Genomic DNA, 15,839 nt, shown 5'->3' with positions numbered 1-15,839 from the left:
ACAAGCCAGGGGAGCCAGAAGTGTGTGGGGGTGGGGTGGGGCAGGAGGGGCTGAGGGTGAGGAGGGGATTGTGCCAGAAAGGGTGTGAGGAGAACAGATAAATAGGACCCTTAGAGTGAAGGGCAAGGTAGGTACACTTATTGGAGGCCTATTTAGCTTTTTCTAGGTTTGACAAAAGGACCTATGTGCCTGGAGTAGCAGGGATGGGAACAGTGACACATACAGGTATCATTAATGATACCCAAGTGGAGAGACATCTTTGTCACTGCAACATAGTACTAATAATACAGGTTGTGTAATGGATGCGGTTTGCATGAGATAGAAATAAGCTTTTTTTTTTTTTTTTTTCCCTGTGCTGGGGACTGAACCCAAGGATGTTCTACCACTGAGCCACTTCCCCAGCCCAGCCCAGCCCCACTCTTTTGGGAGACAGGGTAAGGCTAACTTGCAGAGGCTGGCCTCAAACTTTTGGTCCTCCCACTCAGCCTCTCAAATCTCTGGGATTACAGGCATGTGCCACCGCAATTGGTTAAGCATCTTCTTTTAAGGATATTTTTAGATTTAACATACACTAAAGTACATATAAGGCAGTGATATTTTGTGTACAGCTTGATGATTATCTACACCTGTATACACTGCTCAGCTCAAGATATAGAACATTTTCAGTATCACCTAAGATTCTCTCCTAACCTCTTCCCAGTCCTTACAGAGCTGGAACGCAAAACCGCAGAGCCCCAGGGATAACCTCTGTTCTGATTTCTGTCATCATCAATTTTGTCTATTCTTGAACTCCCATCTCTGTGGAATTTGTCGTATGCACTCTGGTCTGGCTTCTTTCCTGCAAAATAATACTAAGTGGATTCATCCATATTGCTGTGCGTATCTGTAGTTCCTTTTATTACTGGGTAGCATTCCATTATGAATATACCACAGTTTATCCATTCTGTTGTTTGTGAGCACTTGGGTTGTTTCCAGAACAGAGCCATTAAACATAAAACTGATTCATTTTTTTTAAAAAAAATTACTGTATTTTTAAAAAGAATTATTTCTCCCTCTCCCCCTCCCTGCGCCCTCTCCCCTCCCCCACCCTCGCTTCTCTCTCATCCACCTATGTACAGGCCCTGCACAGGTGCCACAGCAGTACACTCCCCTCTGAGAGTTCTGCCATAGGTCTCCCAAGGCCCCTCCATTCCGGGCACGTGTTTCCTGGGAAAGTCAATTTACACTTGATTGGGGATTCCGGCCCAGGGCCTGGGAGGTGTCGCTGGAAGAGGAGAATCATCCTCTTAAGACTTATTCCCTCTCTTGTAGCCTCCTCGACCCTGGTCGCGGGCACCCTGAGCCTTACTGATTCTGCAGGGGGGCTCGCCCGCGGCCCCCCATGAGCGCGCCCGGCTGACCCGCTGGGCTGCCGCGGTGGAGCCAACACGCCGCGGGGGCGGCGGGGCCATGGCCTCGCTGGACCTGCCATACCGCTGCCCCCGCTGCGGGGAGCACAAGCGCTTCCGGAGCCTGTCGTCCCTGCGCGCCCACCTAGAGTACAGCCACACCTATGAGACTCTCTACATCCTCTCCAAGACCAACAGCATTTGCGACGGCGCCGCAGCTGCAGCAGCTGCTGCAGCCGCAGCCTCTGGCTTCCCGCTGGCGCCCGAGCCCGCCGCCCTCCTGGCTGTGCCCGGAGCCCGGCGCGAGGTCTTTGAGAGCACGTCCTTTCAGGGCAAGGAGCAGGCCGCTGGGCCGTCGCCTGCAACGCCGCACCTGCTGCACCACCACCACCACCACGCACCCCTCGCCCATTTCCCCGGCGACTTGGTGCCCGCCAGCCTGCCCTGCGAGGAGCTGGGTGAGCCGGGTCTCGTGCCCACCGCTGCCGCACGCTATGCGCTGCGTGAGATAGAGATCCCGCTGGGAGAGCTGTTCGCCCGCAAGTCCGTGGCATCCTCTGCGTGCTCGACGCCGCCGCCAGGGCCCGGCCCAGGCCCGGCTTCGGCCTCGCCCGCCTCCCCCTCGCCAGCTGATGTGGCTTACGAGGAGGGCCTGGCGCGCCTCAAGATACGCGCGCTGGAGAAGTTGGAGGTGGACCGGCGGCTGGAGAGGCTGAGCGAGGAGGTGGAGCAGAAGATTGCGGGCCAAGTGGGCCGGCTGCAGGCAGAGCTGGAGCGCAAAGCCGCAGAGCTGGAGACTGCTAGGCAGGAGAGCGCTCGACTGGGGCGCGAGAAGGAGGAGCTGGAGGAGCGAGCGTCTGAGCTCTCGCGGCAGGTGGATGTGAGCGTGGAGCTGCTGGCCTCTCTCAAGCAGGACCTAGTGCACAAGGAACAGGAGCTGAGCCGCAAGCAGCAGTGAGTAGGCCCTCAGGGCCCTGCTGGTGGGTGTGCCCGTGTGCCATCACAACCACCCTGAACATGCATGTCTGTGTGTAGTCATGGCTAGGTAATAGGGGGTCTGTGGTCATGAACTTGTAATATTGGTGTGTGTGGGTCCCAGAGTGTCATGATCGTGTGTGTGCAGGACCACAAGTACATGGCAGCATGATCATGCATGTGCCTATCTATGAAGACAGTGTCTGTTTCTGACCCTGCTCTGACTCAGCCAAGACCAGCCTCGGCATTTTGGCACTGGATCCTCTTCCCTTTGTCCTACTCAAAGGTGTGGCCCGATTCTCCCCTCTCCCTTTCCTATCATCAAAATCAGTCAATCTATCTATCATTCCTAAAAGGATGCAAACATGATGTCATGTTTCCCATTTAACTTTACTTTCCCTTAAGCTGCTGCCTCATACAGAAAAAAATTCATGAAAGTATTCCTGGTCTCCAATTTATTTTCTCACATTTTTTTCTTGAACCCACTCTGATCAGGTTTCCAGTTCCACCACTGTCTTTGACCATGTTGCTAAGGCCAAGTTACCCTCTTTCTTGGCCTATCCACAGCAGATCTTTGAAACACTTTCTTCACTTGGCTCTCCTAGGATCCCCCCTCCTTTTTTTTTTGGTCTGTTCCTTCTTATTCTTCTTTGCTGACTTTGCCTCACTTCTCTGGTCTTTAAATGAAGGATTATGAACTATTCAAATGTTAGGTTTAGTTTTTTTTTTTTTTTTTTCTGGTACTGGTGATGGAACCCAGGATTCCATCTTTACCAACAAAACTATGAGAGCCAGCCTTTTAAATTTATTTTTTATTTTAAAATGCATAGCCTGATATTCCTCCCATTTTCCAAGTCACAGGATTATAAGCATGTGCCACAGTGCTTGGCTACAGATGTTATTTATCTGTCCCCATTGCAATATAAGCTCCATGAAGGCAGGGAGTTTCTACTTTTGTTCATGGATGCTTCCCCAACATCTAGAACAGTGCCTAGCACTTATAAGGTACTCAATAAATGTTGAACAGATGCATGAACAACCATGGATGCTTTGGGGAATATAGACTCAGGTAATCTGTAAGGTGTGCCATGTGTTTGTGCAACTCCTAGAGGTTCTGCATCTTAGTGTATTTCCCTATGTATTGAAGTGACTGAATACATTTTTCAATCTTTCAGAAAGTGTGTGTGTGTGTGTTTGAGTGTGTCAGTGAGACTGTGCCTCCATGATGCTTTGCATGTCTCAGACTGTGAGTATGTGCCTGGAATGGATACACGATGAGGGCACATTCATGAATGTGTACTGAGCGGGTATGTGCACATGGCTGTGTGGCTCTAAGTGTGTGCCTAGCGCTGTTCCTTTGTGGGGAGGCTGTATATTGAGGCCATAGGTAACTGGGTGTCTGTGTTTTTGTGTGAGGATGATGTGTCTGGTTATGGGTTAGATGTGGGGGGCTGTGACATCATGGGCAGCTGTGCCCTGTGTCTCCCCACAAGGGAGGGTGGCAGGTCAACCAGCAGAGGCTCTAGGGTAAAAGCCTGCTCTGGGCCCAGGGAGGTGGTACAGATTGACCAGTTCCTGAAGGAGACAGCAGCGCGGGAGGCTAGTGCCAAGCTGCGCCTGCAGCAGTTCATCGAGGAACTCCTGGAGCGGGCCGACCGTGCTGAGCGTCAGCTGCAGGTCATCAGCAGCAGCTGTGGCAGCACACCCAGTGCCAGCCTGGGGCGTGGAGGTGGGGGCAGTGGTGCAGGGCCAGGGGCCCGGGGCCCAGGCAGAATGGTGAGTGCCCCTTTGTCCCCTCTTTTACCTGCTTACCTGGTCCCCACAACCTCCCCTCACACACAGCCTCACATCCCCCAGAATGCTGTGCTTCTCTTCTTTGATTCTTCCCCCAAGAACAGGCCTAGGCCTAAAGTGTGGGTCTGGAACAAGGGGGCCCCTCTGGGCAGGAGTGCCATCCCCTGAGGCTGTCTCAAGGTGTGATCCAGCAGCCCCAGCCCTCAGGGGCCCATCTCTGCCTATCCCTGAAAATGAGAACCCAGGAGCCATAGCCTGAATTGGGGTGTGGGTTGGGTGTGGCCAGGGGGCTGGTGAGCCTCCCTGTTGGGGCTATCTGTCTGTCCATTCGTCCATCCTTCCCAACTTTTTTTCTTCTTTTCTCTCCTCTCCTTCGTCTCTTCTCTCCATCTTGTACCCTCTTTCTCCTGTTATTGCCTCCTCATCCTCTTGCCTCCTCTGCCTCCCTTCCTTTCCCTCCTGCTCTGGGGGCCCACAGCGAGAGCACCACGCGGGCCCGGCCGTGCCTAACACATACGCGGTATCACGGCATGGCTCTTCTCCCAGCACAGGGTAAGCCTGGGGCCTGCCCTGCCCTACACAGCCCACCCTCTCCCTGGAAAGATCTGCTGGCCATCTGGGGCTTCTCTCCTCCTGTGCCCATTCTCCTTGGGTCACCTATCTGCCTTTCCATACTCAGAGGGAACTTTTGGGAAGCAGGGCGGATGGGTTGCCCTTGATCTGTGGTAAGGGGAGGGTGGAGAATTCTGGCAACTTGATGCCCCTCGCCCCTCACCCCTCACCATCTGGTCCACCCTGCCCCAGGGCCTCCAGCCGTATGCCAGCTGCCTCCCAGAGCTCAGGCTGCTATGATAGTGACAGCCTGGAGCTGCCCCGGCCAGAGGAGGGGGCACCTGAAGACAGTGGCCCTGGGGGCTTGGGCACACGGGCCCAGGCTACCAATGGTGGCTCAGAGCGGTCCCAGGCCCCTCGAAGCTCAGGCCTACGGCGCCAGGCCATCCAGAACTGGCAGCGCAGACCTCGCAGACACAGCACTGAGGGGGAGGAGGGTGATGTCTCAGACGTGGGCTCCCGAACCACGGAGTCGGAGGCTGAGGGCCCCTCAGATGTCCCCCGCCCTGGGCCTGCTATGGCTGGGCAAGTGAGCAGCTGCCGGCTTTCAGGTAAGTCCTGAGAGGAATGGCAGAGAGGCCAGCCTTCCCCAGGGTGCTGGGCCCTCCCAGGGTGGGGGGGGGGGAAAGGGCTAAGAGGGCAAATCTTCTGACCTCCTGCACTTCCCTTCCTCTTCTCCAGACCTGCCCACCCCTCCTATGAAGTGCCCTTCCAGCCTGGTGCAGAGACTTGAATGACAGGGTAGCCAGTGCAAGGATGGTACATTGGGGGACAGGGTCTGTATACATGAGGAGCTCAGTGACATGTAGAGGAGAGTGTTGACTCCAGACTCTGGAGCTCCCGGTGCAGTGGGGAGCCCCATCTGCACACAGGCCACACACATATGCAGAGGCATCAGGAGGGTAGAGAGTTAGGGTCAGGGTTGACTTTTTTTTTTTAATATTTATTTTTTAGTTGGACACAATACCTTTGTTTATTTATTTTTAAGTGGTGCTGAGGATCGAACCCAGGGCCTTCCACGTGCTAGGCGAGTGCTCTGCCACTGAGCCACAACCCCAACCCAGTGTTGACTCTTAAAAAAGAAAGTTTATATGAGGAAGGAATACCTTTGCTAATATGTAAAATTAGGGGTGGCTGTACCGTAGCGGAGGGGAACCAGATTGACCTTCCTCCCAAGCCACTGGTTCCCCCAGCATGGGTCTTATGCCCATTTCTCCTGCAGCTCCTACTCTGCCCCAGCTCCTCACCCACATCCTTGCCCTGGCCTTAGACCTTCTATTGTCACCTTTGCTCCCTTGTGTTTGCAGCCCGCCCCGAGGGAGGCAGTGGACGAGGCCGTCGAGCGGAGCGGGGTAGCCCCTCACGCTCCAACGAGGTCATCAGCCCAGAGATCCTTAAGATGCGAGCTGCCTTGTTCTGCATCTTCACCTACCTGGACACACGCACACTGCTGCATGCTGCCGAGGTCTGCCGGGACTGGCGCTTCGTGGCCCGTCACCCTGCTGTCTGGACAAGGGTGCTGCTAGAGAATGCGAGAGTGTGTTCCAAGGTGCCTACCTCTGCCCTGCTAGGAACCCACCTTTCCCCCTGGCAGAATCTGGTCCTTGCAGCCCTGGCTCCAGCCTGGCTCCCCCAAATCCTCTCACAGAGCCTCCTGTTCTGGGGCTGGCTTTTCTCCAGCCAGCCAAGTGCAGACCCCCTGTTCTCCATGTACCCTCCCTCTCTACGCAGTTTCTGGCGATGCTGGCTCAGTGGTGCACGCAGGCCCACTCACTGACCCTGCAGAACCTGAAGCCCCGACAGAGGGGGAAGAAGGAGAGCAAGGAGGAGTACGCCCGGAGCACCCGGTGAGGCTGCGGTGGGTGGGCGGGTGCTCCTGGGCCCAGACTTGGAATGAAGTGGGGATGCTTCCCAGAGGAGGAGGTGACCACAGGCAGGTGACCTCTTGGTCATCCCCAGGGGCTGCCTTGAAGCAGGGCTGGAGTCCCTGCTGAAGGCAGCTGGGGGGAACCTGCTGATCCTGCGCATCTCCCACTGTCCCAACATCCTCACCGACCGTTCACTCTGGCTGGCCAGCTGCTACTGTCGTGCCCTGCAGGCTGTCACCTACAGGTGGGTTCCTTTTACCAGAAGCAAGGCCTATACCCTATTGGCCTGGGACCCCAAGGATCCCTAGACACTGCATGGCCTTTCCCCAGGTCCTCAGACAAAGGCACCCAAGAGCTCTGTGACCTAAGGGAAGGAAGGATTGACAGGGGCAGAAACCACCAGGATGAGCCACTCCAGCCTTGTCTTTTCAACAGGAGTGCCACAGACCCAGTGGGCCACGAAGTTATTTGGGCTCTGGGTGCAGGCTGCAGAGAGATTGTCTCCCTCCAGGTGGCACCTCTTCACCCCTGGTGAGCTCAGGCTGGGTGGGTGGGGAAGGGAAAGGGTTGGACCTGGTCTGGGGCTGAGGACTGGACAGATCTGAGCCCATTCCAAAAGCTGTTGAAGAGACAGGCTCACACACATTAATCTGCACAATGAGGCATTAAGAACAGAGCTTTAAAATTAGACCTAGAAGTCATGTCTTGGCTTAGTGGCAGTGCCACTGTGAGCAACATGTTAATTTCTCAACTTGCAAAGTGAAGGTGATATTAGGAATCTACTGACCTTATTAGAGCTGTTACTGGCTTCAGTGAGATTATACCACAGAGCCTGTGGGCCCCATAGTAAGTGTTCAGTAAACACAGCTAAAAGTAGCTGGGTTTTGTTTGACACACAACAGGCAATTCTGGGTCAGTATGTAACATATAAGAGCTGATCGTTGGAGAATTCAGGGTGTGAAATCATCCCTCACTCTACCTATAGTTCCTCAGACTAACAGGTTTCACCCTCCCTGTTATTTGCCCTCCAATCCTTCTCCATGTGCTGGCCTCTCCCAGCTCATCCAGTGTACCTTCCCTAACACCTTGGTGGAAGCAGTCATTGTGCTCCTGCTTTGATTCCCATTGCATCTTGTCCTGACACCTGCTGTTACTGGTTTTGCAATTATTTCTGTTTCAGTCTCCTACATTAGACTTGTAGTTCTCAGGGCAGAGTCTGTGAATGTCCATTTCTGTATCCCTGGTACCAAGTGCGTAGCTTAAGTGAATGTTGAGAGATGGCAAGTCTGATGTTCAGGGAAATGGCAAATCTGGTGTGGACAAGCAGGTTGGGAGAGGGCAGGCAGGGCCATGTTAAGGGGTTTAGGTTTTTGCATTTTATCTAGAAAGTACTGGGAGACTATTGGAGAATTTTAGGTTTTAAGTAAAGTACTGAGATTAGACTGCCAAAGTTCTGTAAAATAGACTGCCCATGCTTTGAGGGCAGGGACCATGTCTGCATTGTCACCACTACACCTCCAGGGCCTGGCTCAGTTGTTCTCAGCTGTAGCAGACACTTGATAACCATCTGCTGAATGACACAGTGAGTGGCTGTAGGAATGAATGGTGCACAGCATTGTGGAGCATGGATTGGCAGGGAGACTGGTAGTAATCTAGCTGAATCCAATGGTGGTCTAAACTGTGGTACAGGAGTTACTCAGGAATCTGAAACTGCAGAACATGGCAAGAGGTGAGAGGGGCGAGTCAGGGATGATGCCAGTGTTCTGACTTGGCCAGCTGGGTTGTTGTCGGGGTACTTGCCTGAGGCAGGGAGGGATCCCCCAAGAGGAATACACTTGCTTGGGGCATCAGGCATCCAAAGGCTTCCCTGACTGCCCCCTCCCCATTCTCCAGCCAGCAGCCCACGCGCTTCAGTAACCGCTGCCTGCAGATGATCGGTCGCTGTTGGCCCCACCTCCGGGCTCTGGGGGTTGGGGGCGCCGGCTGTGGGGTGCAGGGCCTGGCATCACTTGGTGAGTCCCTTGGGACTGGGGTGGGGAGAGGTGAGAAGCTGGTAAGGGTGCAATAATATCCTGCAAAATTCTACAGGGGATTGGGGCTGCATCTTGGGTGGTGGCAGGGGACCACCCTGGTGGGCAGGAAGTGACCTAGGGAGTTTGTCAGCAGGGCCTGCCTTCTTCCTCTTCCTAGCAAGAAACTGCATGCGGCTGCAGGTCCTGGAGCTGGACCATGTGTCAGAGATCACCCAGGAGGTGGCAGCTGAGGTCTGCCGGGAAGGCCTGAAGGGACTAGAGATGCTGGTACTCACGGCCACCCCTGTCACTCCTAAGGCCCTACTGCATTTCAACAGTGAGTAATGCGGGAATGCAGGGCAGGATATGGCTTTCACCTGTCACCATGATCTGTCAGCAGGTAGCATAAACAATTCCCTGATGCTCTAATCAGCAAACACCAGCATGGGGTTGGGGGGGCAGACAGCAATATCTGGTCTTGGCTTTGCCAGCAGTGTCTTCTTAGGCCAGTGGGCATTCCAAGCCTGCCAGTATCCACTCCTAATAGTCCAGTTCCAAAGATATCTGTTGTGCTTTGGCATAGTCTCATTGGAGCCAGAAGCCATGCAGAAATTGTCCCTGTGTAAGTCTTCACCAGGGCTGAGGCAAGAGAGCAGACAGATTAAAAGTGCAGTTTCTGGAGCTAGACTGATCTGGGTTTCATCTCTGGGTCTACTGCTCGTTTAGCTGTGAATTCATGCAAATTACTCTACCTCTCTGAGTTTTACATTCTCATTCATTGACTTTCTTAGAATAGGTGGGCAGTAATGTGTGTAAGCTCCCTAGGACAGTTCTTAGGCCTCCTCTGGCCCTTCACCTAATACTACCCACTCTCCACTCTGTCACTTCTCTGCCTTCACTGAGGACAAAGGTACCCAGCTTGGGCTGCTTCCCCGAAATGAGACCATCATCCAGGACTTTGTGGCCCTTGGGAAGACCCTGTTCCCAGATTGAAGGTTCCTTTACCTTATCACCTCCAGGACCCTCCTCTCCCCTCCCCTTCAGCCTCATGTCCACACCCTGGATACACCATCAGGACAAACTGCTCAGCCTCAAATTCATACTCTCCAGGCTCCTCAGCCCTTGACCTTAGTCAGCAGCCACATCCCATCCTGTAAACCCTGTGCAGCCTGCCTGGTTTGTCCCCATCTCCTCCACCCTCATGCTCAAGCTTCCTCTCAGCCACTCTGTTCCTTATAATCACTTCCAAGTGTCCAGACCAGGGTAAAACTGTCCCCTCTGCCAGGGAATTTGCTAGAACTGCTGAGCAGTTGGCTGTTGTCCACTTGTCTTCCCAGAGTGCCTTCATCCACCTTCTCCCTGGTCCAGTTGTGCATCCCAGGCCATCGTAGGCCTGCTGTACTTTTGTTTTCTGTGGCTGCCACATGATGGTTCCTCAGGGGGTATCTGATGTCATTAATCAGTGAAATGAGAGGTGGTAGCCCCAATGTGCAGGCCAAACATGGGGCCTCCTTATCCACCTTTCCCCAGGCATTTGTCGGAACCTCAAGTCCATTGTGGTCCAAATTGGAATTGCTGATTATTTCAAGGAGCCCAGCAGCCCTGAGGCTCAGAAGCTATTTGAGGATATGGTGACAAAACTCCAGGTGAGAGGTTGGCTCTGAGGCCAACCAAGATCCCCAAGTGACATTCCTAGGCTGGGGCTGGTGGCCTGGATGAGTGTGGAGGGAGGACCCCACCAGCTTTGCAAGAGAACTAACTCAGGGCTTGGTTCACAGGCCCTGCGACGAAGGCCTGGCTTCTCTAAGATCCTGCACATCAAGGTGGAAGGCGGCTGCTAACCCGGGGGGCAGGGGGTGGCAGGGCACCTGCCAGCCCCACACCAAGGCATTATTTGTACCTCCAGAGGGATCCTGGTTTGGACTAGACCTTTGGAGGCCTAGTGTTATCCCAGCTTCCAGGGAGGGGTTGAGTATCCTGTCCTACTGGAACAGCAGAGCAACAGGTCTGACCCAAGGCAGGGGCTTGGACAGAAGCTGCCCTCTGACCCCCACCCTATCCCCGCTGGAGCAGACTTCTGGCACAGCCAGCGAGGAGCTGTCACCACCAGCACTGGTGTCTTCACTCGGAGGATCTGCAATAACTACCAGTGGCTCCTCAGCTGCTCAGGCAGGCCTGTCTTTCCTGAGGCTCCAGCCCCCGGGGACCCCACAAGGCAGCTCAGACTTGGCAGGGAGGGCTCTTCTCTCCTACCTGTTTCACCCATTCTCACAACTTGCCTGGGCCCTGGGTCTACACTCTCCAGGGATAACCCAGGCAGGTCTAGGGACCTAGGTACAGTCATTAAAAAGCTGGTGGCAGGATTGGAAGGAAAAAAGTTACCTAGAACTTTTCCCCAGAATGAGACCACTCCTCCCAAGGTGGGCACAAAAGGGGATGGGGGTGGCTGCTGCTAGGTGGAGAAAACTTACTTTTTCCTGTAAGAAAGGCTCCCCTACCCAGACACACACACTCCAGAGTGAAACTCAGAGCTAAAAGGTGCATGTTTCTATACCTACCAATCACTCTCAAGAAATCGAAGGGAGGGTGAAGGTGCCAGCCCTGGGAGGCCTGCCTGTAGTGAGAAGGAATTTCCTTTTAATCCAGGTGCTTGGGCAGGAATCTGATGGCCTTTGGGTCCCGGCTATCTGGGAGTGGGGCACTGGGCTGCCCACTGTGCTGGGTCCTAGAGGAGGGTGGTTGACTTTGCTTCCTGTCTAATTAGCTTGCTTGAGGATGTGGCTTTGGCAAGGACAGACCTAGGGCCAAGGAAGAGGTAGAGCATCCTAACAGACTTGCCCCTTCCTCAGTCTCCACCAGCCACAGGCTAAGGCTGCAGCTGGGGTCTTCTGCCTCAGGGCTTAGAAGCCACAGAATGCCACTGGGGGTTTTCACTGGCCCTTGCACAATCCCCAGAGGATCAGGTTCTGGCACCAAGGTCACCCCAGTTTATCCCCTCAGATTTACCACAGTGATTCAAAGGCTGGGGGGTCCTGCCAACCTATTTGGATAGTTCTTCCCAACATGACCTAAATCCATCTTAGGGTTTTCTTCACTCCTGTATAAGATCAGTTCCCAGCCTTGCCATTAGGCTGTTGGTCCTGACTGGATCTGGGATTCTCATTTCCCAGGCTTTTCCAGGGACCCAATTCTGCTGCCACTTGGCTTGAACATCTAGCCCAGCGCTGGGTCACCTTGTAAAAGTTCTCTAGAACTGTACCCCGATGCCTGGCCTCAGCAGTGCTCCCAGCAGCCCCAGGTGTCCTGGCTTCTCATCATTGCTTTGACTTTTCCTCCTGTGGCCTGCTATGTTCCTGCCCTTGGAAGACCTGGGCTACCAAGGGTGTCATGTCAGCATCCCTCTGTCCAGTCCTGCACAAAGCCTTGGCTGTGTGTAGCACCACACCGCCACTCCTAGTCCCTGCAGCTGCCTCCATTAGCTCCCGCCTCCCCAGTCCTGTCCCTAAGAGATACAGGAAAGAGCAGCACAACTTTCTCTTTTCCAAGGGCCTGGGAGGGAAGTCAAGGTCTACTCAGGCCCTTGCTTCCCTGGGTACATCTGCCTTGTCATACCAACTGTAGCCCTGTGGCCTTTGCTCCTTATGACTCGAGGACCAAAGTGCCACCCTCCCTGTCTTCTGGACAAAGCACAAAGGGATCTCCTGCTTGGTTTAAGCCTGCCCAACATAAGGGTTTTCTGTGCCCCAGAGAGCCTCCATCACTGAGTACAAGGCTCTAGGCAATTTCTCCCTGAGTGGCACTCACTGGAGTACCTGGCATCAGCCTTGGGAAAGATCAGGTGGCAAAAGCAGTAAGCTCAGTGGAAGGGTGCTGATGCTAGTCACAGGCTCCTTCACTATGCTATTCACATAACAGCACTGCATACCACCAGCACTAGGGGCAGAAGGGTGAACAGGCCCCCTCTCCTGCCCGGTGAAGTTGGCCTTCTCACAGGTCTGTTTCCAGGAAACCCACCAAGTTCATCCAGTATTTTCGGGTTATGTGAGTGAGAACTGTGTGGGAGTACATATGGTACAGGCCCAAGCCCTTGTCAATGCAAATGACAAGTCACAGTGTATCCCTTGCACACCCACCCCTGGACTGGCAGCCTTGTATGCCCTGGCCTTTGTGTATGCTGAGAACCAGCAGCTTCCTGCCTCCTACCTTGATGCTATTCGTTTCCTCTGGGGATGAGCCATGCTGCTGGACAGGAAACCTACTTGCTTGGGTGCTCCATTTATTCACTTCCATGGCAACCATTCAGCTAGGGCCAAGGAGGGAAACCAGAGGGCCTGTCTTCCAGAAGTGTTTCATCTCACCTTCACTTCCTAAAAGGGAGCCCTTAATCTCATACTTTATAGGATGCAAAAAAAAGGAATAATGACATTTTGCTTACCAAGGCAGGCCCTGCTCCAAGGACCCCAGGTCAATGGAGAGATCCCAAGGTGCCATCTAATGTCCTTTGCACTTCAACACATATAGCCTGGCCCCAACACCTGGAAGGTGGGCACATTTGGCCTGAGTACTTCATGCTTTATTCCAGCTGCTTTCCCTCAGCACTGGCAAACAGTAAAGATGCATAATACATACCCCTACAGGGGAAAGTGGGCTGCCCAAGACCTCTGCTTTTCATTAGCCAGAAAGACCACCCAGAGAGCATGACCTCTAATGTTTTCTTAGCCCTGATGGCAGAAGTTGAATCAGTCCCTCAGGAATTGCTTCAAAAAAAAAAAAAAAAAGAGACACCTCCTGCCCCAGGCCTGCTGCTCTAACATGTGGCTCTGTCCTTTGCCTTTGGATCCTGCCTATCCCCCTGGTCTCGAATCCTTTGGAAACAGGTGGGGGAGCCACCAAGGCCCCAATCCCTCTAAGGCGCTAAGTTGAAGGAGACCCTCCCAGAGTGACTATTGGTGCCAAAGACCCAGTTCCTGGTGAATTTGGAGTGGAAACAGGAGGTGAGTGGGGTATGGTCGAAGTGCCCAGAGGAGTTAACTCCCACCCATGGGATCTGTCTTGGCCTGCCAATCCCTGAGAAGTGTTGACTTCCCTCCTCCAGGGTCTTGGCACTTCTCTTGACCCCTGGTGGCCATGCTTTCTCACCCAGCCTTGTTCCAGGCCTGCTTTCCTGTACATATTGCTGTGTATCGTGTGTATGTATCGATTCCTGGACAAGTGTGTTCATCTGCAGCCCTTGCCTGAGGATAAGGCTTAGGGTTGGGTGAAGATCAGAATACCAGGCTTCCCTCCCCAACTCCTTGGGACTTTGGCCAGTCCCAAGACTGCCCTGACAATCAGGCAGGCTCCCACCACAAGGCCAAGCCTCTCCTGTCACCACAGCACAGCCCCAGGGAGGCTTGGAATGGGGCCACCAGCCTAAGCTCTGCCCCAGCAGTGGTCTTGTACCTAGGGGCAGAGGCCTGAAGTGACTCAGGCTTGGCCTGGGATGGTGCCAGTAGGCTTGGCTCTAGGGGGCCTGCTGGTGGGGACCTCCACAACTGGCCTCTAGGCCCCGCCTTCCCCACACAGCCAGGCTGCAAGGACCTGAGCTGTGTGAGAGGTAGCTTCCCCTACCCCAAGCACACCAGGCAGAGGGGTGGAGAGCAACTTTTGGTTTTACTTTTATTTCTAAAGTGGTGCCTGTACCTCCAGCCCCCAGGGGGCCTTCCCTGGCCCCACTTCTCTGCCCTATCCAGGCATTGCCATCCTAGCACTTTGCTCTATGTTACCCATAAATGCCCTTTGCCGAATGTACCTGAGTGTATGTATTTAAAAGGACTCATATGGGCATCAGAGAATTTATGGCTCTGTATCCAATAAAAGATGGTGAAACTGGTGTATCTACCCCAGAACCATATTCATTAATGTTACCACAGCCTTGCACAACTGAAGTGCACTGGGGCAGGAGGCTGGTAACCCAATCAGCATTAATGGGGTGGATGATCAGGAAGAGTCACCCCAGGGATGCAGAACATGTTGGAGGAATGCCATTCACATTATTGTCCCCATCACAGCTCAATCCTGCTTTCAGTGTCTGCATTCAAACAGATGGACTCGAAACAAGTCACTTCTGATTGTCAGCTTGGAGAAGCTATCTTCAAGGGCAAACCCAGCACAAAGTTTAGGAGAAGTAGCAGGAATTGTCCCCTACCAACACTGGTGTATGGCCACCTCCTTAGGAAGCTTTGAACAACCAATCAGGCTTTGATCTAGGGGATACCAAGTTGCCACCATGGCCTTGCCTTGAATTACACATCTTACAAAATGGGCTTGCCTCACTAATTTGATTACTAGGGTCTGAAAATATTTAAAATGGGAAAAAAGAACAGGTGTTTAGGCTTCAAATGCATCTAGAATGGGCATTTAATCCAACTCTGTGAGCCAACTGTTCTTACCTTGTTGTACTTGTGGAACAGGTGAGGCTCAGAATAATAACTTATCTAAAGACTACCAAGTTGGCAGGAATACCTGCTGCCCATTCTGCTGTTGAGTCCATCTAACCACAAAAGCTGAGCCCAAATTTTTCTAAAATCACTAATTTCAGGCAGCTGCCTTCAGTAACTCAAGGTGACAATCATTACCTCTAGCTCTAACAATTATTTAGTACAGCACTAGCTGTAGGCCAGCTATGAGGATCAGTTTGACTGAGATGACTGTTAGATCTGTCGGAGTTCCAGGAGGCTCTGTGGGTGCCTTGCCAAACTATCACTGGTCATAAGAAAACACAAGGACTCATAAACTGGTGGCTGAACAAAAAATACCAAGTGGGAGCCCTCAGCTTCCTTCTCAATGGATTAAGTCACTAGAGTTATGAGAGGATATGACCTCTGCCAAACATCCCTCCCAGAGTCAACTTCAAGATCTTGAATAAGAGGAAACAAAAGTCTGAGCCCAGAGAACATGGAGAGGCAGACAAGGTAATACAACATCTACTCAAAGCAGAGAATCCCCAAGAGCAGGGTCCAGGCTAGGGAGGGTGAAATAAGCTATCAAGAAAAGGAAGTAACTCCACACAATCTAGCCACTTCTGGAATCAACATAACCACAGCGAAACTTCAGAGAACTCCTTTTTGTATCTCTGAGTACGTACATGCAAAGCACAAATTCTGAGTTGCAATATGAGTAAAACAACTATGCCCAAATAATTTACAAGG

General features: G+C 53.1%; 1 protein-coding gene across 1 annotated transcript; it reads left to right on the top strand.

Annotated features, from left to right (window-relative positions):
* Positions 1–1,449: 1,449 nt before the first annotated feature.
* Fbxo41 (F-box protein 41) lies at positions 1,450–10,490 on the top strand. The gene is made up of 12 exons (XM_027934535.3): positions 1,450–2,342; positions 3,914–4,139; positions 4,636–4,709; positions 4,962–5,320; positions 6,077–6,318; positions 6,501–6,616; positions 6,729–6,881; positions 7,073–7,168; positions 8,531–8,649; positions 8,828–8,986; positions 10,180–10,295; positions 10,428–10,490. The coding sequence occupies exons 1-12, from the start codon at positions 1,450–1,452 to the stop codon at positions 10,488–10,490; spliced, it is 2,616 nt and encodes an 871-aa protein (XP_027790336.2).
* The last annotated feature ends 5,349 nt before the right edge of the window (positions 10,491–15,839 follow it).

The sequence above is a fragment of the Marmota flaviventris genome, chromosome 14, assembly GCF_047511675.1.
Source record: "Marmota flaviventris isolate mMarFla1 chromosome 14, mMarFla1.hap1, whole genome shotgun sequence".
Classification (NCBI taxonomy): domain Eukaryota; kingdom Metazoa; phylum Chordata; class Mammalia; order Rodentia; family Sciuridae; genus Marmota; species Marmota flaviventris.
Note: the sequence above shows the minus strand (reverse complement) of the source record. Positions and strands in the feature narration are given on the sequence as shown.